Source organism: Mercenaria mercenaria, chromosome 1 (assembly GCF_021730395.1).
Source record: "Mercenaria mercenaria strain notata chromosome 1, MADL_Memer_1, whole genome shotgun sequence".
Classification (NCBI taxonomy): Eukaryota; Metazoa; Mollusca; class Bivalvia; order Venerida; family Veneridae; genus Mercenaria; species Mercenaria mercenaria.
This window is the reverse complement of record NC_069361.1, coordinates 82,896,674-82,922,980: the sequence shown is the minus strand read 5'-3', so window position 1 is coordinate 82,922,980 and position 26,307 is coordinate 82,896,674. Positions and strand designations below refer to the sequence as shown.

Genomic DNA, 26,307 nt, shown 5'->3' with positions numbered 1-26,307 from the left:
TACACTTTGTGGTTATTATTGTTTATTTTTCATTAAAATGTTACAAGATGGTATAAACATTTATGATTTATTGTATAGAATACTAAAAGTTAACAATCAAAGAGTAAATGAACAAACAATTATAAATTATTTTAATAAGATGAGTTAAAATGTATTAAAACACTATATTCTCATATATGGAAGTGACGTGCGTTTACATTGTAAATGTTACTATAAATAGAAGTATAGACATAAAGAAATTCCACTGATGTTAAAAACAAACTTGAACGGAAGTGACGTGCGTTTACATTGTAAACGTTACTATAAATAGAAGTATAGACATAAAGAAATTCCACTAATGTTAAAAATAAACTTGAACGGAAGTGACGTGCGTTTACATTGTAAACGTTACTATAAATAGAAGTATAGATATATAAAAATAAAATTGAACATGGTATACAGAAGTGACGCGCGTTTACATTGTAAACGTTACTATAAATAAATGTGAACATTGTATATGAAATCCTAACATAGATTCCTGCTGTTAAAAGTTGATTTTGTTACCAATCCAACTCTGTACATATTTCTTCGATTAGTTTCCTGTTTTTGATTAAAGTTCCAATGTTTAAAGCACACTTCAATAAATTCTTATGTTTCTCAATTAATTCATAAACTAAAACTAGGTTTCGACAGTAGGAATCTGTGTAAGGTACGCCTTTGCTATGAAGATAAAGTCCTATGGCACAATCCTTTGGCCAACTTGATTTTAAATTTTTAATAATAAATCCAATCTGATGCGTACAATAAACAATATTCCTTTTGTTTCTGTATATTTGTTGTTGTAAATTTTGAATAGTTTCGACACATTTATCAATATTTGAAGTATCCACATTAAATTTTCTGGAATTTCTTCTTGTCCAAAGGATTTTGTAATTTCTTCTTTTATTGTTTTCGCCAAATCGCTTCTTGTATGTCGCTTTGGTTTGGGTTTAATTGCGTCTGTTAGTTTGGGATAATATTTTGTATGAAATAGTTCAATCCATTTTGTACACGCTTCGTCTTGTTTGTAGTTCTCCCCAAGATGGGCAGACAAATTTATTAAATCTCCCAAAAGTTCGGTTGTAGTGGTATTATCCTTGAAATAAAAAAAACCGTATTAGCATAAGCAGGTAAAAGTGAAATTCATCTCTAAAAAACACAAAATTTTCTCTGTTCTATCGTTGTACGTATTATATACAGATAGTAGGCAATATAATGCCTCCTTAAGGAGGAAACCGGTCTACATCTGTAAACAAAGGTTTTTATATATCAAAATGTTCGTTAGGAACTGTAGATTATAGAACTGCTTGATGCAGTTGCAATATCTGTGGTAGATTACCGATATTCAAGATGGCGTCCAAGATGGCCGCCAAAATAGGTAGGTTTACTTTTATTTACTTTTCCATGTAAAATAATAGCATACATATTGTGTTATTAAGCTGATATTGACTTGACAGTAAGATACAAATAAGAAAAATGCAGTAATATTATAAAAAGAAACAAATAATACTATAATTAAGGAAGTTCAGGCCAAACAACAAACAGAAATAGTACATTGCATAAGGGTTTCCAAACGGTTTTACTCTGTATGTATTCAATATTGCATAAATAGATTAACTACAGGTGGTCCCTTTTAATACTTCTTAAACATTTTTATTTATGGTACACAACATACATTTTTTTCCCCAGCTGGTTATCTATCCAAGTATTTGACATAGTTGTTTCCCTTGTTACCATTTTTGCCATGAAAAAATCTTAGAAAGAAAACAGCTATAAAGTATAAGGCGCATAAATAATTTCTTGTAAAGACAATTTTCTTTTAAGATGTACTGTCTATATGTAGAGTTTGAACTTAATTTAAGGGTCATAACTTGTTCATTCAAAAGTAGTAGAATACGAACAAAAACAAGAACACCTCCGTTTTCAGACATTTTACGAAGTACAAATGCAAGTCATATGTAACTCATATAACTCTAGAAACTAGTAAATTTATACAGAAACATTGTATAAAAATTAAACCAAACGGTCTAGGAGGGCTTGATTCCATTTTAATGTATTTGTCAATGAGTAGTTCCATAGTAGCTTTGGATCACTTTTTTGGAACTGAAACCCCAAATTGCCTAAAATATCTAGAGGTACGTCCAAGGTTAATTTGCTCAAGATGTGAGTCTCACGGCTTCACAGGTATCGCCCAGATATCAGGACAAACTTGATGAGGACATCAACTATGGGGTGGGAGAGGTAATTGATTAGAAGTTAGCAACATTAACCAATACACTAAGGAAGTTCTTATTCCAAATTAAATTGTCCTTCTCATTATAATATCTCTATTTCTGTACTGTATCTTCCTTTTTCTCCTTTTGCTAATAGATCTTTGTTTTGACAAGTTGAATTCTTTCTGCAGTTGTTTAAAATCATATCAGGACAGGGCACAGCAGTTCATATGTTTTTACATTCAACAGGGCAAGACAGAAATTAAATATAACTTCTATATTGTCTTGATTGTTTCTTGGTGATATTAATATCTGCAATGTCCAATCATGTGACCTTGAAGTACAAAACAAAGTATGCAACGAAGAGAATATTTTAAAGGTGCTTAGTGGCAGCTGTAAAAAGTTTCCCCAGACTGTTATATTTTCTGTTCCGTTTTAATCAAAGTCCATTCAAAGACTATGTATGATAGAGATCCGCTTTAGTTAGATGTGTCAGGCGTGTTGCACATTTCATTTTCGCATTAGAAAACTCAGTCACATATGTTATTAAATTACTTTGTTCTGTGCTTTCATAAGATCGGCTTATCGAGTCTATTAATGAAGCAATAGTAACAGATTAGATAAGATACCAACTTCAATCAGTGTGTGTCATGTAAATGTTTTACATATACATTAATGTCAGTGATAAACACATATTCATAATGGTTAGAGTAGATAGACGATTGAGTAAAGATAGAACCGAACTGTGAACTGTTGAATGTAACAGATGAGTCTATCATCTTTAACAGGTTATCTCCCAAGTTGTTTAATCTGTTATGAAATACACTCAATTTGTGTTGACAAAGAGTGCAATGTGTACATGCATTTCCATAGGACAATCCTGATTATTTGATATAAAAGGAATTATAACATTGTTGTCTTGAAACAAATATCTTATTCAATATCAAAAGGTCAAGTTGCACAGAGGTCAAAATCAATATTACAGGCAATTCAAAACCATCAAACACCTCATCCAACAATAACAATTAGGTTATCTTATGAAATATACATCAAGAACATTCTTGACATCAAACAGACAACTAGTAAAATTAACTCGGAATGCATTGGTTAAGCAAACATACTAAATAAACAGTATCAGTTTGTTTTTTTTTTCGGAGTTTCTTCACTCTCACTGACCCAACTATGTAAGAATGCCCATGGAAAAACCAAATACCCAACTATGGCTGATATTGCCTTTTACCCCAGAGGTATCCTGAAACTTACCCAAAACCTACAGGTGGATAAGGCTGTTGGCCCAGATTTGATTAAGCCCATTGTCCTGAAGGAGCTCCGATATGAGATCCTTGACATAGTATTACTGATTTTTCAAATATCCCTAAATATTGGTCAACTCCAATCAGAATGGACGAAGACAAATGTTGCCGCACGGTTTTAAAAAAGTGATACATTGTACTAGTGACCCCGCAAACTATAGGTCCATATCTCTAACGTGTGTTCTATGCAAACTCTTAGAACATATTATTGCTTCTAGCCTATCCACACACTTCTCAAAACAGACCACTCTATATGAGCTGCAACACGGGTTCCGGGAAAAACGATCTTGTGAGACCCAGCTTATAGAACTTGTTGATGAAATATCAAGGAATCTTTCCTCAGGCAAACAAACCGACCTTATCCTACTAGACTTCAGTAAAGCTATCGACAGGCCAACCACCTTAAATTAATATTCAGACTCCAAGAACATGGTGTCCCCAAACAAATCGGGTCTTGGATCAGGTTCTTCATAATAGGCAGATCCCAGTCTGTCGTGGTCAACGGTCATATGTCTGATCAAGTCCCTGTCACACCAGGGGTCCCAAGGGCTCTGTCCTGGGACATCTGCTCTTCCTACTGTACATTAACGATCTCCCTAATACAGTCACCTCCCAGGAATTGCAGATAGCACAGCCGTGTACCTTGCAGTTTCCTCCCTCACAGATTGCCAAATGTTACAAACTGATCTTCGAAACTTGGAGAAAATGTGGGATATGGAATTTAACCTTAGCAAGTGCCAGGTCCTTCACATCACACGTAGCAAAAAGCCCATTTAAACTACATGGTCAAACACTGTCCCCAGTTAAGTATGCAAAATACCTAGGTGTCGACATCAGCCACGACGTCAACTGGAACACACATAATAAAAGAATAACAACAAATGCAAACAGAACATTATGTTTCCTTAAACATAACATCAAAACAAAACACGAAAACGTCTAAGCACTCTCATACAAAACACAGGTCAGACCACAGTTAGAATTCGTCTCATCTGTATGGTCCCCAAAACACAGGTTAAAATACATAAGCTGGAAATGGTGCAGCGACACACAGTCAGATTGGATTACAAACGATCATTCACGATACAGTAGCTAGCGTAACGGACCTACATAACACCTAAGGCTGGAGCACACTTGAGAAGAGACGTCTAGACTCCAAACTGGTCATGTTCTACAAGATTTATCACCATCTTGTAGCCATCCCGCTTCCAGCTTACAAAGAAGCCCCAGCCAGGTTTACCAGACAGATGCACCCCCTCAGTCTCCGCCAAATTCATGTCAACACGGACTTCTTTAAATTCTCCTTCTTCCCTCAAGCCACCTTCCTATGGAACAGACTACCCATATATTGCGACTCTGTCTGATCTTGAATCCTTCAAGCAGGCATTGGCCCTGTTCCATTATTAAATATAACAATTGTTTTTAACCTTCTTTTACTCTAGATCTATTACTGTATTTAACATTTCATCAATCATGCTATGTCTCATAGTTTCACTTTGTCTGGAAGACTTCTTGCAGTTTAACTTTTATTCTTCACTAATACCCGTCGTGCACCCTGCCCATAAAGAGGCGCGAGGCAGTAAACATCGATAGATAGGTAGGTTTGGCAGCTATCATGAACACCATTTTGGATATTAGTAATATTCCATAAAAATAACTTTTTATAATCGTCTTGACAACATAACATACATTTCAGTGCATTTCAATAAGATATATACAATTTAGCACTCCTGTATATACATAAGTCTCCATATACAGAAATTTAAGAATTTTTGGCGGCCATTTTGGATTCCATTTTTAATATCAGTTATCTACCACACAAGATGCAACTGCATCAAGCAATTCTGTAATCTAGAGAGTGAAATGTGTAAATGCTTTTCCAAAAGACAGTACTGATTATTTGTTAAATTTGTTGGGTTTAACGTCGCACCGACACAATTTTAGGTCATATGGCGACTTTCCAGCTTTAATGGTGGAGGAAGACCCCAGGTGCCCCTCCGTGCACTATTTCATCACGAGCGGGCACCTGGGTAGAACCACCGACCTTCCGTAAGCCAGCTGGATGGCTTCCTCACGTGAAGAATTCTACGCCCCAAATGAGGTTTCGAACCCACATCGATGAGGGGCAAATGGTTTGAAGTCAACGACTCTAACCACTCGGCCACGGAGGCCCCTATTTGTTAAAGGAATTATATCATTGCCAGTTCGTCCACGAAGTCTTGAAACAAAAATCTTACTCAATTAGGCAGCCATCTTGAACGCCATTTTGGATATTAGTGATGTTTCATAAAAATAACCCTTTTATTATCCTCTTGACAACATAACATACATTTTAGTGTATTTCAATAAGATGTATACAATTTAGCACCCCTGTATATCCATAAGGCTCCATATACAGAAATTTAACAATTTTCGGCGGCCATTTTGGACGCCATCTTGAATATCAGTTATCTACCACACATGATACAACTGCATCATGCAGTTCTGTAATCTACACATCCTAACAAACATTTTGGTATATAGAAACCTTTGTTTACTGAGATAGACCGGTACCTTGTCAGATATGCATAGGTATTTGCAGTAGTAATTAGTAAACATCATGTTTGTTATTCATAATCTTAACTCAGGGTTTCATATTTTAACGTGTTTTGTAAAAGAAAAACGTGAACTCAAGCTTAAACAAAACATAATCAAAAAGTAGAAAACACGCATGACCTAGTAAACGGACTGTATTGTGCAATGTATAAATAAACTGTTTACATCAATATTAAAATATTCAAGTGGTGGGTAAATAGTTAGACACATCTAAAACAAGTTAAACTTACATTTTAGATGTTTAATTCCGCTTATTTCTGTTGTATATCCAACAATACAAACTTATTTGTTTATTTACGTCCAGACATTTGTAAAGAATAATCTAGCATATCGATTGTCACTTCGTGCGGTAAACTCTCTCGATCGGATGAATTTGTTCAGCGCCATGGCAACCTGACCGATATTTACTGCGTTGTGTTTTATCAATAAGGGCACTACTATTGAAAATCGTTTCTTAGTGTTTTAAATGAAATATATTTTATATAAAATATATGTTTTTTCAATGGATTTAAACTTGCGGGGGGTTTTAATTGTGTGGGTAGACGGTGTTTCAACCCACTTACGTTCATAAACCAGATGTTTTTTAATTGTCTGGTATTGGGTTTTTAGAAGAGGGTGAGGGTCGGTGGAGGTCAGATTGACCCTTCAACCTTACGTTCATCAAAGATTTTCAGGGTACAAATGCACTGAGTTAGTATTTTAAGACTGGTTGGTTTTGGATTTTTTAAATTTGAATTGGTCGGCATTGGGTTTTTTTAGAAGAGGGTGAGGGGTCAAGTGAGGTCAAATTGGCCTAGAATCGGTAGTTTCTATACTACTTCAGTGTGTCTCATTTAGATTCCAGAAAAAAATATTTCTCTTGTCATTGTGCGGTTTTCATATAGCGATGGCATCCGTATCATGGTTTAATCCTCTCTCGTCTAACAGAGGTTAGACTAAGTCCCGTATGCGAGAATGAGTTTAATCTCGCATATTTCCAAATATTCATAAATTGAAAAATTCCTATTTTAACTACCCTGAAATCCCGAAAATAAGCCGGTTTCGATAATAAGCCGGTCTCGAAAATAAGCCACCATTTCACTACAGGCTAAAAAGGGCTCATAAATAAGCCGTACTCAAAAATAAGCCGTTCACCTTTTTGTATCAAAGTTCCTTTCCCCGGGATTTGAACCACCAAGCTTTTGTTTTCAGTCCTTCTTGTATAATTTCAAGAAATTCTTGATGTAACTGAGATTCCATGTCTGGAAATAAAGCTCTCCGAACCGGTACTTTTAGAACCCTTTAGGGAGTTTTTAATGTCCGCCTGAGCTTTCAGCCAACGTCTAACATTAGTTTCTTCTATGTTAAAATGTCGGGCTGTGTCTATTACATGTACTTTATTTTTAACATTTCCAACTGACAACGTTTTGTAATGAGACACAACTTTCAGTTTAAATTCCCTCATATACCTCCTACGATTCTGTTTTGGCGTTTCCATTTTTTACAACTTGTAAAACATCATTGTACATGTAATTATACCGCTATATTAGAAAGCCTATAAAACTGTTAAATTGATAACACAATGCGGTGTTTGTCACGTATTGTGTAAGTTATTCATACCCGTTCACGGTTTGGCGATTGAAACATTGGTGTATTTGTTTGTTAGGCCAGACAAAACTTTTTCTATGGGTAATTATGTCAGAAGTATAAGTATTTACCGACATCAATGTTTTTTACTAAAAATCAAATGCCGGTATGAAAAAAAAATGGCACTCGAAAATACGCCGGTTTTTAAATCGTTACCGAATGTAAAAAATTATGTACTCGAAAGTTCGCCGGACTCAAAAATATGCCGGTCTCGAAAATAAGCCACCAAATCCTTACGGAAATTTAAAATAAGCCGCGGCTTATTTTCGGGATTTCAGGGTATCCATATACTAAGTCATACTTGTAAATAGTAGATTATAAAATGGCAATGGACAATATCCAGACAGACAGACAGAGAGACGGACAGAGAGGCAGAGACATTAAGTGACTGTGTAGGCCAAGAGCCATAACTGTGATATGCATTTTGTCAGAATTATGGCCGTTTTTGTACTTACACACTCTTTTCTTACATACTGTACAACACTTGCAGGCGAGCGGCCGCACCCGTAGGCGGTGCTCTTGTTGTTTCGCGAAGCGAGGTGGAAACTAAGGGAAATTTGGTTTCAATGAACACCCGAAACTACTCTGACTGAACTTTATAATCGCAATGGGTGACGGTGACTGAGGCACCCTAAGGGGAAATGTATTTAAAGTAGTCTCAACTGGAGTACTGTAAAGATATATTTGATATTTTTCACTTCGAATTTATCAAATATATTTTTCACTTATATCCCGGTATTTCATCCGAAAGCATAAAATGAAATAGAATATACGGGTACAATATTGCAAAACATTGTGACAAAACTAAGGTTCATGTAAACGCACGTGTTTAAAACTGGGGTGCTTTATTTGCAGATGTTTTTTTTTCTTTTCAAATAGGCGGTCTGATCAAATGTGAGCAAATGCTTCAGACACAAGAAATGGAGGCAGTTTCTTAAGAAACACGGAAGTTCCAATTTTACGGAATGTCACGCGTTTCATTTACGCATAGTTTAATGCCTTTCTGCTTTCTTCAATACATTTTTGTCATCGCGCATTCCTCTTGCTGACTTGATTTTACTGACTCTTCTCCGCAGTCAGATCTATTTTCATCTGTGAATCGTTTCATAAAACTATACACATGAGTAATTTCGGATTTTCTACAGTATTGGCTATTCGTTTTCTAGCCGAGTAGTTAAGATCACTTTACCATCCTCGATGTTGGTTTAAAACCTCGTTTGGGTGTGAGGAGGTCATCCAGCTGGCTAAGGCCGCTTACGAGAGGTTTGTTGTTCTATCCAGGTGCCCGCTAGTGCTTGAAACAATGCCATGACGGGCTGCTGGGGTCTTCCACTATCAGGGTAGCTTGAAACCTCGCCACATAAGTTTTGTCAGCATTACTTTCAACGAACAGCATATTTTACCAGAAACATACTTCCCACAGGATTAGACTCTTCCACGCGTTAAATACTACATACTAACATATTCGATAAGACAGATCAGTGAAACAGACTACCCACAGGATGGGCTTGTGTCATTTTACGTCATGAGTTTCAAGTTCAAAATATTGTTCCGCCAGCCGTTACTTTCTCTATCTTCCACCGTTTCACATTCGGCTATATTTTAAAAACTTCGTCACGCACTTATGGTGACTACAAGTCTATTAACTTGCAAGTTAACATACCACTATCTTGCTTCATATTTTTCACATTCTTTAAGTATATTCAAGTTACCTCAGCTCTCTTTTTGACTTTACAGATTTAATACTTTCAGACTGTTTTTTGACGTTTTTTTTTCTTTGAAATCAAACTTTTTAGTTTGCATTTTGGTCCCATGAGGTAATTGACACGCCTGACTATTTCATCCATATGGTTATTACGTTTCAGTATGTCAAATTTGCGTAATATCTTGTTCATGACCTCAAGTTTATATTCAAATTCACCATGCCCGCTGAAGGTTGTGGTAATTGGTTTTATTTTCTTTGCGATCGCAATCTGTTTAAGGTTTAGGAGTATATCATCAAATACAGAATATTTGATAAACGAACAACATCTTTACCAACAATTTTCCTGACCATTACATGTTCTGCCGTACTGTCCCGTACGAAAGATACTTAAAATATTCTCAGAAAGGTTGTCAATGTCATTTGTATAGAAATAAATGTAAACAATTGCTGAAAACTACGTTTCATCTAGTTATGTGGAAATTCAGCTCTTGGACGTTATAGAAGATATGTAACAGTGAGTTTTAAAAGGCGTTGAACTGTCCGAATGTATGGCCCCTTTATGTAGTCATTTTCCGGAATTCAGTGTATATATCAGTAAACTCTTTATTGTTTTATAGAGTATTATGGATGTTTTATATGCTGATCAGTCTTTTATATGAAACAACCATTTCTTTCTGTGATTTGTGTTATTTGATTTTTCCCTCAAATTGAAAGGCTAGGCGTTAAGTGTAAAATTGCTCAGGGTATTAAGGGTATATCGAAGGACATCCCCAAACATCTGATTTAGTCCTTTATTTCGATGTTCCTTTGGTCTCTATCGGTTCCCCCAAGCATGATCATCGATATACCTTCACTAATTACAGAAATAAAAAAAAATATTCATGTAAATGCATCCAGTGATTAAACTTTAAACTCTGTATTACAACACGGTGTTGTACTAATTACTCTTTAAATTTAATTATTTTTTATGTCATAGAAAGCATGTTATTTAACATTATTTTATATTTGTTGTTCGGACTGAACGAAATATACCCCATATTATTATTATTATTATATACCACATTTATATAGCACTCTTTTCATATAAAAATACGTTCAAAAGTGCTTTACAATTAAGACATTTATATAATGTTCAATAAAAATGGTAATTGAACTATTATAGAAGAACTTAAAATTACAAAAATTACGGTAGTAAGATACCTAGCATTTTAAATTAAAGGTAAGCAGATCAAAACATGCAACAAAATACAATATCGCAAAGCATTTACTGACCTATCAAAGACACGGGTTAAAGCAGAATAGAACAGACAGAATTAAGCAGTATGATGCCGGTGAAATACATCACAGCATGCCACCGTCCCGGATGATTGGGTCAATCCCCACCTAAACGGTCCGAAGAACATCAACGATACATCTCATAGAAAAACACTGCCCATATTATTCTGTCACACTAGAGTTCTTGATAAGAGTAACTGATTGGCCGGCAAAGTACCTACATTATTCTACCAGGTAATTAGTGAGATTAATTCCCAAAGAATTGTACGAAATAATGCGTCTTTAGCGCTTTTTTAAACTTTGCAAGGTTTGCAGCTGATATTTTAACACATACGTATATACATTTTTACATAACTGATTTTAGATATGCTTTTCTATTTAGATATGCTTTACATAATGCATAGTGTGTTTTACATTTTTACATGGATAATTTAAGGTATGCTTTAAATTTTTGCATAAATGTTTATGCTTTACAGCTGGCGTTTGCGATATGACTTCTCGGCGATATATGACCATTTTGTGTCGATTCGCCGTAAAACCCAGCTCACTCACTCATTCTCCGATTTCAGATTTCTGGATGGTGTATATATTTCTAACATGTCCACTACGTAAAATCACCGTGTCCAACGTATACGTCGCATTTACGGCGGGTACGCTGCATACATGGTATATTGTACGCTCCATTACCGGCATTTCCTGTTGATTTTGTCAACATCTCGTATAGTGAGGTAAGAAAAACTATTTATTTCCATTAAAGTTCAACGTGTTCAAAGAAGCGATATATTCAGTACGAGCTGCAGATCATTCAAGCTCCCCATGGTAATGTGATTTTGGCCGGTAATTCTCTAGTTTCTTCAAACATTCGAGTAAACTGACGTGTGAAGTCGGTTTTGAATTCGGATGTTCACTTTCAGGTTCATTTTCTGTCTCTTAAAATCATTCTGTTGACTTTTCATCTGTTTAACGCGAGAATAGTATCACAAGCTACAATTTGAAATATATATCATAGCGTAAATTCATGTTTAAAGGGAGCTTTGTGCCAAAATTAGCGATGTACGCCCTATAAAACGGCGCGTCTACAGAAGTACGCCACATAAAAAGGCCGTTATCTTTATCTAAAATGCAACAGTTACTGTCAGTATTGTAAGGAATTTCCGAGGAGGATACCTAAACCCCTACACTGCGTACCATGATAAATTCCTAGCAAATAGTCTCTTTAAAATATTTATTTTAATGTCGAATGTTATCAAATAAACTTGACTAAATACATGTATATGAAATAACTGTGTTTGTAGAGTTACATTCACAATTAGATATCATGTATAATAATTTTCAGTCAGTTGTCCATAAGCATTTACCTGGCACTCATTAATCTTCGCCAATATTTTCGGGCGTTTACGATAGCTTACAAAAGAATCGTATCCTGAAAAAATTACATATGTAGAAAACACATTACACGATGGCGTAGTGGTGTCTCAGTATTACGCAATGTTATTGGCATTGATTTTATTCTTATATTATTTCACGTGCATGTAACATAGTTTACGAATTTTAATTGTTTTCATTTGTAGATTTGAGCCGCAACATCAGAAAACAAACATGCAGTGGCTTTGCGACAAGCATGGATACAGACAGCCTGCGCATGCGCGCATTCTGGTCAAGCTCCATGCTATTCGCTTATGGTTTCTCTAACTGCAATAGGCTTTGAAAGCGAACAGCATGGATCCTAACCAGACTGCGCGGATATGCAAGCTGGTCTGGATCCATGCTGAAAGCCAGTATGTTGGTTTTCTAATAGCATGGCTCATTTCTACTTTCTGGAATCACTTACAACAGGAAATATGTCTTTCTTTCTTCTTATTACTTTAGAAGAAAAATCGACAATTTCTTCCACGGTTATCTTGGAAACAAGTGTTTTTCATTCAGGAAATGAACAAGAAATGATGATTATTAGTTTGATCAGATAAGTATGGGAGAAAGCTGTTGAATATGCCACGGGTTGGTTGTGCCACACGTGACTTATAATATTTATTGAAGAGCTTAGACGTCATTTGCAAATATTTTAAAAACGCCATTTTTTTCAAATACTCTTCTTGGAAAGCACAAGCATTGTAAACAAAAGGACAACGAAACTGTGTTTGGAATACCGCCGGATTTTGACCGCTATAAGTAAGTTTTGACGTATTACACATTTGTGTTCTGACAGTTCGTTATCATGTAGATATATCGACATAAGATATATTATGAAATTCAGCATTTCCCTAAGGTTAAATGCCATGTACTTTCATACTGCTATACCATACTGAAAGGTAAGGGTGTACCCCGCATACTGTCACAACCTACCCCAGACGCGGGGCAGGTTGTGAAGTCACAGGCCATGTTCACACTAGCAGTATTCGTTTTGTTCGCACTCTACCTGAAAATACGACATTATGTTACTTGTGAAATACATTTTCAGTTTTTAATTCGTTTTAGGTTCCGACACCGAAGATTACTTTACGAAAATATATGGAATGTTCATGATTCCCAAGTAAAAACTTTAACGGGCAATTCTATACCAGGACTGTTTATACAAAACAAGCATGTTTATTTTATCTTTCGAATAATTAATATTACTGTTATTACATTATGTAATTCCAAAACCGTTTATAATTGTTAAAAAGTGTAAATAAAATGAAAGAATAGATGCGAGTGAAGACATACGTAATCAGTTACTATAAATATAACGGCCTTTTTATGTGGCGTACTTCTGTAGACGCGCCGTTTTATGGGGCGTACATCGCTAATTTTGGCATAAAGCTCCCCTAAAACATGAATTTACGCCATGATATATATTTTCATTTGTAACTTGTTATACTATTCTCGCGTTAAACAGATGAAAAATCAATAGAATGATTTTAAGAGACAGAAAATGAACCTGGAAGTGAACGTCCGAGTTCGAAACCGACTTCACACGTCAGTTTACTCGAATGTTTGAAGAAACTAGAGAATTACTGACAAAAATCACATTACCACGGGGAGCTTGAATGATCTGCAGCTCGTACTGAATATATCGCTTCTTTGAACACGTTGAACTTAGATGAAAATAAGTGGATTTTCTTACCGCACCACATAGGATGTTGACAAAATCAACAGGAAATGCCGGTAATGGAACGTACAATATACCATGTATGAAGCGTACTCGCCGTAAATGCAGCGTATACGTTGGACACGGTGAAAATGGTGATTGATCTTCGAGTGCCTTATATGTATTTGTTAAGATTCGTATTCTACCCTACACTGCACAGGAAGCCAATAGCACATTCTCTAATCAGCCCCTGTGTCTATTTTTAGAATGACCTGATAAAACCCAGGTTTATGGTTTTAGAATTCGGACAAACATTCAGAGAGATGTGTGTTATTTATATAGACTCAATGAATGTTATGTGATGGTTGAATATTGTTTTACACATTATTTTTTTCTGTTTAAGAACTTAAATGGATTCAGACATGCCCTAGAACTCTGTGGACTGAATTACAGAAACATCTACTTTACCTGATGATATTATAACATGCAGTAAACTGTTTTCACACCAAATTAGATTACTAGTATATCTTATTCGTGTTGAAATTTAATTAGATTACTATACCGAGAGCTATGACATTAGTTATAACAAATAATAATTCGGGAAAACTTGATGAATAAAAAATAACATTAAAAATTGGTTTTAACTAAGATTATCATAAAATCAAATGACATATTGTTCTGTATTATCATTGGTGAATGTAAACAACAGATGACACCGATAGGAAAATAAACCATCTGTTATTGAAAGCCTTAGACTGAAATCTATATCAATAAAAAAAATACATTTTAATATGAAAGTTACATAATGTGATCTGTCAGTATAAAACAATTTTCCCTTTTTTTGAGAATCAGAGTGGGGAGATCATGAACAACTGTCTTAACTTTGTAAGAATTTTTTTTGTGTTTAAACTAAAACATATTCAGTATTTTAGCCAACTCAGTGTGACCAATCCAGATGTTGCGAGTTTGATCTCGGGGACACTTTGACTAGAGAGAGTAAATCAGAAATAATTTGTTCTGGATCCAAATTTTGTGGGGAAGTTGTGTGACAGTTTACATTACTTCAGAGACGCATAATACATAGCCTAAACAGGACTAAAACGATAATAATGCTGCAACAAACAATAAAGAAAAAAAACCAAGTAGAATCTGTCAGAACAAATGTTACAAATTTATTATGCAACAAAAATTAAAAACATTATATTTTTCTGCATTTTTTTACTATCATTCAAGATTATATAAATAATTTTTATGTGTAAAAGTTACTAAATTCAAATTTAATTTTCCGTCTAAAACAAAAGCAGAGATTGTTACAAAATACAATTAACAAATATCATCTAATAACATCGTGGAAAATAATAGTTTAAAAGTTTGTCCAGCACCTTTACTAGGTACATTAATTAAGTAGCTTAAAATGGGCTATAAAATTACAACCCATAATTTTTTTTAATTTAAACTATCGTATATATATAAATCATGCAGATGTTCTTATTTCGCCAATTGTTAAGACATTTTTAAGCATTTTTTTTACTAAAAATAAGTCTCATAAATATGTATACATGATCAATTATTACATGTATATTCCATTCACGATTATATTTAAAGATGTGGATAAAATGCACCAAATATTCAACCATCTCAGTTAATATGCATTTTAGTGCCTTAAATATAAACAAATTTTGCAACACGGCCAGGTACCGGTACATCATTTACTGTGAGATAAGAATGTGCAAATGCAATCCTTACACTAATTAACTCTATGTGCTATAGAATTCTACTGTCCGAAAATCTCTCTGCCACGAGTGTTTGTTACTAATAATAGGGATGACCGCATCGAGTGTGACGTAGTTATACCTGTAATCTGAAAATGTGCTATAGAGTTCACGCAGCACAGATGTTATATGATCGTATCTGGATGTTTTGGTTACGATTCTAGCTGCCGTGTTTTGGACATATTGCAGTTTGTTCATTGACTGTTTAGAAATCCCATATAGAGGAAAGTCGCAACAATCCAAACGTGATGTAACAAGAGAGTTGATTAGAGATTTGGTTGCGTTTGCGGTTATATATTGTCTGATGTGACTTAATTTGCCGCAACTGTGCATAGGAATTCCTGCACACGCTATTCACATGTTGCTCCATCCCCATGTTCTAGTCCAGGAAAGCACCAAGCTTCCCGACAGTGACTGATTGATTGATTTCAGAGCCGTCCACTTTCACAGATATGTTTAAAACAGATTGTGTTTTGTGTTCAGTACTCTGTACTTCATGAGCACTGGCTGTATCCGCCTGTAACTACATTGCAATTCATACAAGGAAAAATTGGAAAAGATCGTTGTCTTTGCTTGATGTGACAATGTTCATTTGTATGACTACCTTGTGAATGATCGCTACGCCCCCGCCGCGGCCACCACTACGAGGGACATGTTTCATTTTGTAACCATCGGGCACGAGTTCACCGATGTATGCTTTGTCAACAGAGCTACCGAGCAATATTTCAGTTATGGCACAAATGTCGAATTAATTTGTAAAAATAACGTCAACTGATACACAAGATAGTGTCTACTATTTACAAAGCATTGTGGAAAATATAAATCAGTAAATCAGTAAACGGTACTTGGTGTAACAAAAAAGTAGAAACATGTTTACTGTATGTAAAATGCAAAATTTATCTTATTAATTACAATAAAAATATATATGAAGTAGAAATGATACCAATGTGATTTTAACCAGGTAGCAAAATGGTGGTGCTACATGTATCACAAACCTGTATGTGTTTGCATGCGTGTTTACGGATGTACTTCTTCATTTGTGCATTTTTGTAGAAAAGTTTGTCGTTCGTTTTCGAGAACATGATGATTAAAATAAAACAAATCTTATTCAGATTTTAATTCCGCTTAAGGTCGTACCGCAAACATTTTCATTATTTAAGTACGATACAATGTAATCCTAAATTTCAGTCATCGAAGAAGCATTTTCCTTTAGCTCGGATGGTAAATGCAGTGAGTTCATGTTTTAATTCTTCAGCCAAAACTTCAATATCGGCATCCGTGCATGACAAATAACGATCAATTTTTGACCTCAACTCGGCAACATAATCAAGCATTGGTTCGACTGTCCGTTTAAGAACTGCCTTGACTCCCTCTTGTCCACCTAAGCCATCAACAATTTCAGATCCTCCAGGAAACATGGTCGCTAGACCAATGAGGAGATCTGCTGTTTGGGTAAGCTGCTGGCTACAAACTGCACCACTTCCGCTTCCTGTTAAAAGGGTACTTACAAATTTTGCTGCTTTCTTAGAATTCTTATTTGTAGGTCCAGACGAAAATCTTTTATCTAATTTTTCTGTGGTTTCTTTCTGTTTCTCCTCTTCTTGACGTTTTCGCTTCTTTTCTCTTTCGACTTCAAAAAAATGGTCGATTACGTTTAAAACAGCCTCTTTTATCGGCGCTTGCCCATACCTATCTCTCTGACTGGCATTGAAACCTCTCTGAAGGTCAATGAGTTGATCCTCTAATTTGTCCATGTACTGCATCCTACCCCCATCCTCTTTCATCTGTTCAATGCTCCTGAATTCATCTTCAGTTATCCATTCTACACCGGCATTTTTCTTGTCCTCTTCGAAGAAGACATGGACATATTTTGCTTTGTTCAGCGAAATTTCGTGAAGGCCGTTTTTCAAGATATCGAAATCCAGTTCCGTAAAATTTACCAATAAGTTGCTGTCTACGAAATAATGACGAAGTTTCCTTTCCGCCATACATTCAAGAAGGAAAGTCAAACACTTGTCAACAGCAGTAAATTCATTACCCTCCGTCCATGCGGTAGCGTTTTCCTGCTCACAGACCCAAAAGAAAGCCGTCTTTAAGTGATATGTTTTTAGCTTCATTTTGGTATCCATTTCTTTGTGAACCATTTCCAAAAAGCCTTTCAGATACGACTTCAAAATTAGAAATACTCTGCGTTGAACTTCAGACAAATGTTGCGAGATTTTCATTTCAGCCAGGTTGAACGACAAGCAAAAATCTCTGTTCAGCACGTCCGGGTCTGTCGGCGCATCACGCGCAACAAGAAATATGTCTGTATTGTAAATGTCATCTGCTAACTCCTTTCCAGGCCAACCGGAAAGTTCAACTCTCTTTTTCCATGTATTCATGCATTCAAGTTTTCTTTCACCAATTATTCTAAGTGCAGGGACAAAGTCTTTCGTCGTTTTCTCAGTAAAACTTGCCTTTAACTTGTCTGTATCTTTTTCCTCGTCCTCATCTAAATCGTTGTTAAATTCGACTGCATCTTCAGCCAGCCCTTGCTCATCACATTGGTCAAGAGAAGGGCGCTTCAGTACTTCAGAGAGAAGTTGTGCAAACTTATTGAGCTTCCCAAAATTTTCGCCTTTACTGCCGGGGACCTTAAACATAGCAAAAAGTTTAAATATTCTTTGAAGCATTTTTGTATCAGACGGATGGATTTCTACTCCTGACCATCTCCTTCGAAGCTGTGCGGTCACTTGTGCACTACGATTACTTACAATTCGTCGAAAGCCTTTAGATTCAGGTAAACCTTCTGCTGCTAAATTACGGTACTGTGAAATTTGAAGACCTACTTTCGACTTAGTTCCCACGATTGTGACTCTGCTGCGGCGACCTGGTATGCCGTCAGATGTCATTGTTACATTGTTGTAAATTGCTCGCAGAATAGTGAAAAGCTCCGGTCGCACTTCCTTTACAATACTTGCTGGAAGATACTTTCCAAGAACTAGATTTCCACAAACAGCTGGATCAAATTTATCAGCCCTGACCCATACATAGCTTGGTAGATGTGGTCGCGGTTCAATACAGACAACGGGGATTTCCAATATTCCTGAACAAAACAAGAAGTCAGCATCACCTCCTTGGTAAGACCATCTTAATTTCATCTTCTCGCATGTACTGCCAACCAGGTAAGCTCTCTCTTTGCCAAAGTGACTAAGAAAGCAGTTAACATAATCCACGTATGTTCTGTGACGAAGGTCATTTTTGTTTGGTTTAGCGTGTTCTTCAAGGTGTGTGAGAAGTTTACTTGTAGAGTCCATACTACAATACAAAATTGGATTATAATATATCTGAAATTTTTTAAGGTGTCTAATTCATATTTGTAAGAGCTTACTACGTGTTTCTAATTGCTTTTGAATAAACCAGATGAAAACGCGCGGATATTCAGCTAGTTTTCTTTGAGCTTTTTTAATATTCTAGTTCGCACGAGAAAGCGCCGATATTTAGTACCCAGGTGATTTCTATGAGCTTATTTCTTATTCCAATAGTCCAAGTTACTTTTAAATAAACCGAATGGAAACGCCCCGACATTAAAATATTCTACCATTTTCTAAGTGCTCAAATTTTCTCAAGTTCTCAAGGCTGATCTTGGTCTGGCTGCAAAGGCAGAATCACTTGCCGCCAGCAGGCTCAATGTTAAATGCCGTTCAAGATTTTGTCATATTTATTTCGCGTCTGTTTAATTTCTGTGACCGACAAATTAAGAGACACATATTTCTACTTTGTTTTCTATAGTTAAGGAACAAACGTGTCAGGGTTTTTTGTTGATTAAAAACATTTCAACTTATTGTTAGGGTGTTATCTCAAGAGGCGATGCTTTAGGCCCGACAAAAATTTGAGATTGAACCAATGACCATTTTATTGGAAATTTGTTTTTCACTTTATGTGGGCAAGTTGCTGTGAATTTGAATTGACTGAAAATTAAAGAGGCAGCACCATAAAATTAAAATTAACACGAGATAAGTTAATTTGTCAATAGAGATCATTTATGCCTCATGTATGATATTTTCATAAAATATATGAGAAAACAGCTGTGATAATTAACTGGGCTAATGGAGAATTGAAGGGACATCTTATCACAAGGGCGTATATTTTAACGTTTTACAGTAATTATTATTATAATTTCTATATTATTCAAGACCTCATTGCATTAAACTGCGTATGCAGATCTTCCCGATTAAGTTGTAACTATATACTGTCTATACTGATATAGTCTGAATACTTGCAAAATGATAAAAGGATTTTCCAAGGAGGGCATTTAATATTGAAAAAATACTTTAAAGCTAAATAAAGCACTTATTGCCACAATTAACAAATATGACAATCATACAGTCCATGAATTAACTGACACACAGAAAATGTACTTTAAAACAGTCTACAGCATAGAATATCCATAGATATGAATAAAGCTATTCAATCAAAATTTTGCTCAAGTGATAAACAACTAACATTGATGACTTTGTCGGAAACTTTCCAAATCTACTAATATTTTGAAGTGTCATCGACTGTATAACGATGTAAATAATGTATACAAACTTTTCTAGGACCTATTCGCATGTAGCGCCACCTATACGCGCACCTGTTTTATCAGGGGAATTAACTGACCGATATCGCCCATTGTATGTCAGATTTTTTTATCTCTGTAAGATCCTGAACACTTACTTTGCTATTCCATTTATTTGCGTAAATAAATTAACCACATATGTTGCTTTTAACAAAGCCACTTCTGTTTAGCATAGATTTCCACGACGATTCAAACCTTTTATATATACAATTGGTATGGTAACTCCGTATCGACAAATTTTATCACGTGACCCGAAACAGGTAAACAGAGAGTTTCCCAGCCAGTGTGTTTATATACATACCGCATGTACACATTGCAAAGATTATCTAGTATTATCTTGAAATCATGGTGTTTTACTGCTGTGTTCCCAGTTGTAAATCTTCAGGATTTGATGAAAATGTATCAATGCATAAATTTCCAAATCATGAAAGGCAAATTAAGGTAAGAAAGCTATTTCGTTTTTTTTTTATTTATAAAAATAGTTCAGTGTTCAAAATATTAAGATAGAAATGTTGCTTGTTTAAAGAACATACAGAATTCATCAAAAAAAAACCCCGCTGCTATTACAAGGAAAAGTGAAGTATTGTTAAGAGTGCCTTCTGATAAATAGTGTTTTCTTTTTAATTTTAGGTGTGGAAAGACAGGATACGTAGGTCAGGGTCATCGGCTACAAAGGATGACTTTAGAGTAACAACCAGCACCAGAGTCTGTTCAAAACATTTCCAATCTGTAGACTATGTTTGCCCAGATGCAGCAAAGAAACGTTTAAAGTGTGATGCAGTTCTATCTGTTTTCACATGGATTCACACACCAAAGCGGAAGTCACCGAGAAAGAGAAAGTTTGAGGACAGCGATGAGACAGACACTGCATCAGAGGGCGAGGAGAGAGTGCATCAGGAAGTACAGGCTAATATAGTCATGCCGTGTACTCATAGATTCTCAATGAATAACATCGTACATTCCAATCCTAAGCTGAATTTGTTACGTTTTTATACAGGCTTTGCAACTATTGCAGTTTTCAATACCGTTTTAGAACTGATTGTGCCAAAGAAGGACCGAAGTTCAATAACATACTGGGATCGACGCAAAAGTAGTTCATACACATCTGGAGCTGAATATTTTGAAAGTGACTATGAAATGTCAGAAAGTGAAAGCAGTGATAAAGAAGATTTTGATGCATCTCAAGCATCCAGGACTTACAAACTGTCTTTGGAGGATGAATTCTTACTGACTGTAATGAAACTTAGACTGGGGTTATTTAACAAGGACTTGGCAAACCGTTTTCAAATTTCGTTATCAATGGTGACAAGAATTTTCAATACATGGATTTTAATCTACATAAGACTAGGTTCTATGAAAGTTTTTCCTCATCGTGATATAATATCAAAACATATGACACATGATTTTAAAAAGCAGTATCCAAATGTAATGCTAATTATTGATTGCACTGAGTTAAAAATACAAATGCCTTCTTCGTTAGTACGAAAGTCACAAACGTATTCTGACTACAAGTCGGCAAACACATATAAAGGCCTCGTTGGAGTAGACAGTCGTTGAGGAATAATGTTTGTGTCACATTTATACACTGGTGGAATTTCAGACAAAGTAATTTGTCAACGCAGTGGTCTCTTTGATTTGTTAAAACAAAAAATAGAGACTGGCGAATTAAAACGTGGAGACGGAATCATGGCAGATAAAGGATTTACAATTGCAAACGAATTGAACGAGATAGGTCTCTGTCTAAACATTCCTCCGTTCCTTGGAAAAAGAAAACGATTGTCTGCTGCAAATGTACAGGATACACATGTAATAGCTCATCATCGGATACATGTTGAAAGGGCCATAGGAAAAGTTAGAAACTTCCATTTATTTGACAGAAGATTACCTATTAAATCTGCTGGTGTTGTAAACCAAATATGGAGTGATTGTTGCCTTTTGTCAAATTTCCAGGACCCTTTTATTGCAAAAACTTCAACTGACGATGACTAAAGTACTCACTTAAACGTCCGTCTGCTTGTTTTTAAGATAATGCACTACTGAGTTGACGTAAAATTGAGCAAGCTTTGGGAAAATTCTTGCCCACACGTTTTTGTCATAAAATATACGTTCTACAAATAGTCCTTTGTTCGTGAAAACAACAAAGTCGCACCAATTTACACCGGCTATTGCCATCTGTCCACTCACTTGGTAGAAGTAACTATGTGACCTTTTTAAATGCAGCTCCTCGTCCCTTATTTCAAGACAGAAGTCTGTATTTCTTGCTGCTTCCGCGGGTGTAGTATTTCTATATTTATATGGGCACTTAATTTCCAACAGCCCGAAGTAATCATAAGATGACCTGTCTAAAACTTTGCCGTCTGGGGAAGCTCCAAGATAAGGGCAGCTTGGATTTATTAGGAGTCCTGTGCGAAATACTGACACATTATGTTTACAGTTGTTTTTCATTTTTTTAGTGTACAATTTTCGTGCAGTATCTTCTTTATCTCTGCCATGTGAAACTGATTTTACACTTGATAAATTTTTGCATGTAAATAAATTTTTGACAAAAGCTTCACTTGGTTCACTTTTTCTATTTATAACGTCGCCAAACTTTGATGCTGTAAGTCTATTTTTACGCATTTCATGCCATAGTTTATTCTGAGACTGATCGATAGTGATTTGTTCAATCTCCTCAGACCTGGCTTCAGTTACGTCCAGTGATTGCAAGAATGTTTTGCTTGTTTCATCAAGTTGAGTTAAGTCTATGTTAAGACTTGAATTTGGTACAGGTATATCAGGGAAGCGAAGGTTGTCTTGCAAAACAATATCAACTTTGCTGGGAATGTACGCTGAAAATTCAGACTTAGAGCTGTGATAGTCTTGGAGTTGATAGCTGAGTGGGGAACCAGTAGGAACTTCTCCAAATAATGTGTCAGTTGAGGGTGTTGTTGAGTGGTCTTTAGTTAAATACACTATAGGAATGTTACTGTTGCGTGCTCCAACTATTTCTTGTATAGTAGCTACCTCCTCTTTTGATGGTGCCAAAGTTCCTTTACTTTATTTTGCACGCCCGTCATACAAATAACATTTCACAGGTTCCCTTTTACGTAGCTGTCTGTCAGTTGCTGCTTTGGCAAAGGTGAGCTTCATTACTGGTTCTGGTTCAATTTTGTCCCCACGTGGCTTATGCCATATTTGGCTCACTTCTGTACATAACATATCTGCTGGGATCTCTGTCATTCTCTTGCTACTCCAGTGATTTACATTGTATAACAATGCAATTATATGGTTGCAAACTCCTCCGGTTCTGAAAGCATAAATGAAATCGTATAATTAGAATTTATTTGATAATATTCATTATTCTTTTAGTGACATTTGTTTGAAAACTTCAGTATAGTTTTAATGGAATACAAGACAAAATAATTCACACACAAAAATCAAATTAAGTTTCAATCATTTAAAAAAGTACATAATTTTCACTCACCCAGCAATACAGCTGCATTGTCCATCAAGAACGTTTGATTCTTTTAAACATATCTGTGCCGATTATATATGTGGCAATTCATTTTTCTTCTGACTTCGCCAACATTTTGCTTTGACAAGAAATTTACTGTCTGTTTTACAAAGAAAAGCATCATGTACATAACTTTCAATAAAAAAATTGTATCCTTTTTCAAATGCCCTGTTTTTTCCTCTTTCTTTTATATATTCAGCAATTTGTAAAATAGTAAATTTTGGAATTTCATTTAATTTTTTACTCCAATTCAAAGAACTACTAGAGGCCATTTCTGTAATTTTCTGTAGAATATTGTAAAGACTGAGATTAATTAGGATTCTGTGTAGGTTGAGGGTCTAATTGTTTATTTATTAGCAAGTGATAAGAAATAGATTAACTGTGGTTATTAATCTGACATAGTTGTAAACTCATTGTAGAGGCATTCTCTCTGCAGTGTAGTGAGAATGTTTACCTGTTTCAGATCACGTGATAGGGCTGTCGATACGGAGTATATTAATCTATCTATTACACAATTCCAGCTTTACAACACGATATAGTGGACTCAACTTGACCCCGATGGTTGACCTTTGCATTATAAAACATGATAAGGCACAATCTATTATTGGAACGGAGTGTACTTAAAACACGAGCTGCACGAGAAAAAGGAAATAAAAATTTGTGTAAATATAAATTAGTGTATTGGACAGTTTTAACTGATCAAATGTAAGGATATATACATTGATACTGCAGTGTATACAAACTAATTCCATATAAATATACACGGCTACCCTAAGCACCCTTGATTTCTATAATGAAATAATCGATATGAAAATCAGCCAAAGGTCAACCATCGCGGTCAAATTGCGACTACTATACTAATTGAACAGACACATTGAAATATTTTCTTTTGACCGTATTGGAAATCGATTATTTCAATAGGCTATGGTTATTATGCATATCTAATCAAGCGAACTTACTTTATACTAAAATTACATCGGTAAATACAGTCAGTTGTATCATTATACTTTGATTACCTTAATTGCTCATCTAGAGGTACATTTAAATCAATTTTGTTTTCAGATGTGCACCACTTTATCAAATAGCAAAATTCCTAACCAATAACGTCATAGAAGTCATATTTCATGAATACGAAACTAGCAGGTTAAGAGCTATTTTGCTACCATCAGCAAATTTGTCTTTGTAATCTAACAAATGAAAGTTTTTTTTATAATTTCTAAAGCCTTGTCAGAAAGCCTTGTCAGATTTAAAGGTACCGTTTGATAAGCACGAAGTATCCACATTAACATATATTTTCGAGTTTAGGTCAGATGCTGATCACTTTGACATTATTATACGACGGAAATTCAGGATTTTTTTAGACTGTCCATATAAAATATAGAAAATTTGTATTTAAGCATAGTGCTTACTAAATACACCAGTCTCTCACCCTTAACACTTTCCCATCCGGGCTATCAGTGACCTGAAACCACAGAGCAGACAGTGATACAATGCGCTAACAAGGGCGCTTTCGGAATTGTAGTGACGCCAAGCCAGCAATGTTTCAGCAAAGGAAAGAGAAAACCCTGCAGAGACGTAGGTTAGGCGAAAATGGAGGGTGCGGCAATTGCTTGACCTGCTGGACCTGTAAATACTGCTGTGTAATATTGCTAGTGTATGCAGATGCATTTCATGAATAAGGCCGATGCCCCGTAAACCAGTTTGTGGGCGACGTTTAACGTTTTGTTTTCTGACTGATTTTAGAACCTTGTCCCTGTAAAACTTTCCAGTCAAGTAATAGATATATGCCGGTTTACACTGGGTATTTTGTAGAACAGGGCCTTTTGGTATTGTAGAAAATTGTGTAAAGAACCAATTGCAACTTCCAGCTTTTTAGCCAGTGCTTTAGCAACTGGCTATAGCTCTTAATCAACTACCAAGTTTCAACCTCGCGTCATTTCACTTTCCCTTCTATTTCTATGTGACTGCATCACACAAATATTCTGTACGTATAAAAAAGTAGTCCCATATTTATTTTTTTAATCTTGGTATTGTGTGAGCAATGATGACTACTTACAAAAACAAGCAGCAACGGATTCTAGAATAAATATGAACTTTATATTCACATTCCAAATAGTCAGAATCACTCCGCTCTAGGGATAAGGTTTGGGTTTAGAGTTTAGGGTTAGAATTAGGGTTGAAACTTGTCCCACCCTACTGCAAACTTAGTTTTACATAGAGTTGTACAGAGAATTCTTGTCTTGAACCACAATGCACATAGCTTAGATATTTGGCATGTATCATTGTCTAATGGTCTTCTACCAACATTGTTCAAATCATGACCAGTCTATGCACATTGAAATGTCGATTTTTAGGTGTACCGGTTGAAATATCCCTCAATAAGCACTGGCTATCAATCCTTTCAGGGCTTTGATTTATGATAACTGGTTGTTCTTGCCCTTTCCTCAACCACTATTTGTGGTTTAGATTCCTTTGAGATTCGAAATAATATACCCATTTCTCACCCCATGTCAGAAGTTCATTAAACTTCATGTCATATGCATTTTATTTAAATTCTTGTGGAATCTGATCAGAGAACAGCGCGTCTTTATGTAGGCATATCTGAGCCGCATTGCTTTCATAGCTTT

General features: G+C 35.6%; 1 protein-coding gene and 1 long non-coding RNA gene across 5 annotated transcripts in view; both read right to left on the bottom strand.

Moving 5' to 3' along the window:
• Positions 1-4: 4 nt before the first annotated feature.
• LOC128559853 (uncharacterized) lies at positions 5-7,943 on the bottom strand. Its single transcript, XR_008372683.1, has 2 exons — positions 6,370-7,943; positions 5-1,114 (listed from the first exon to the last, which is right to left on the bottom strand). It is a non-coding gene; the product is annotated as an uncharacterized LOC128559853 (long non-coding RNA).
• Positions 7,944-14,955: 7,012 nt separating this feature from the next.
• LOC123532243 (uncharacterized) overlaps positions 14,956-26,307 on the bottom strand; it is a 39,649-nt gene continuing 28,297 nt past the window's right edge. For 2 of the 4 annotated variants that reach the window (XM_053552587.1, XM_045313652.2), the window contains exon 2: positions 14,956-18,884. In XM_053552587.1, the coding sequence (XP_053408562.1) occupies positions 16,769-18,884 (2,116 nt within the window). In that variant the 3' untranslated portion in view covers positions 14,956-16,768. Of the gene's footprint in view, positions 18,885-20,285; positions 20,525-26,307 lie in introns of those variants that run through there. The other 2 variants (XM_045313636.2, XM_045313644.2) reach the window with 2 other exon arrangements.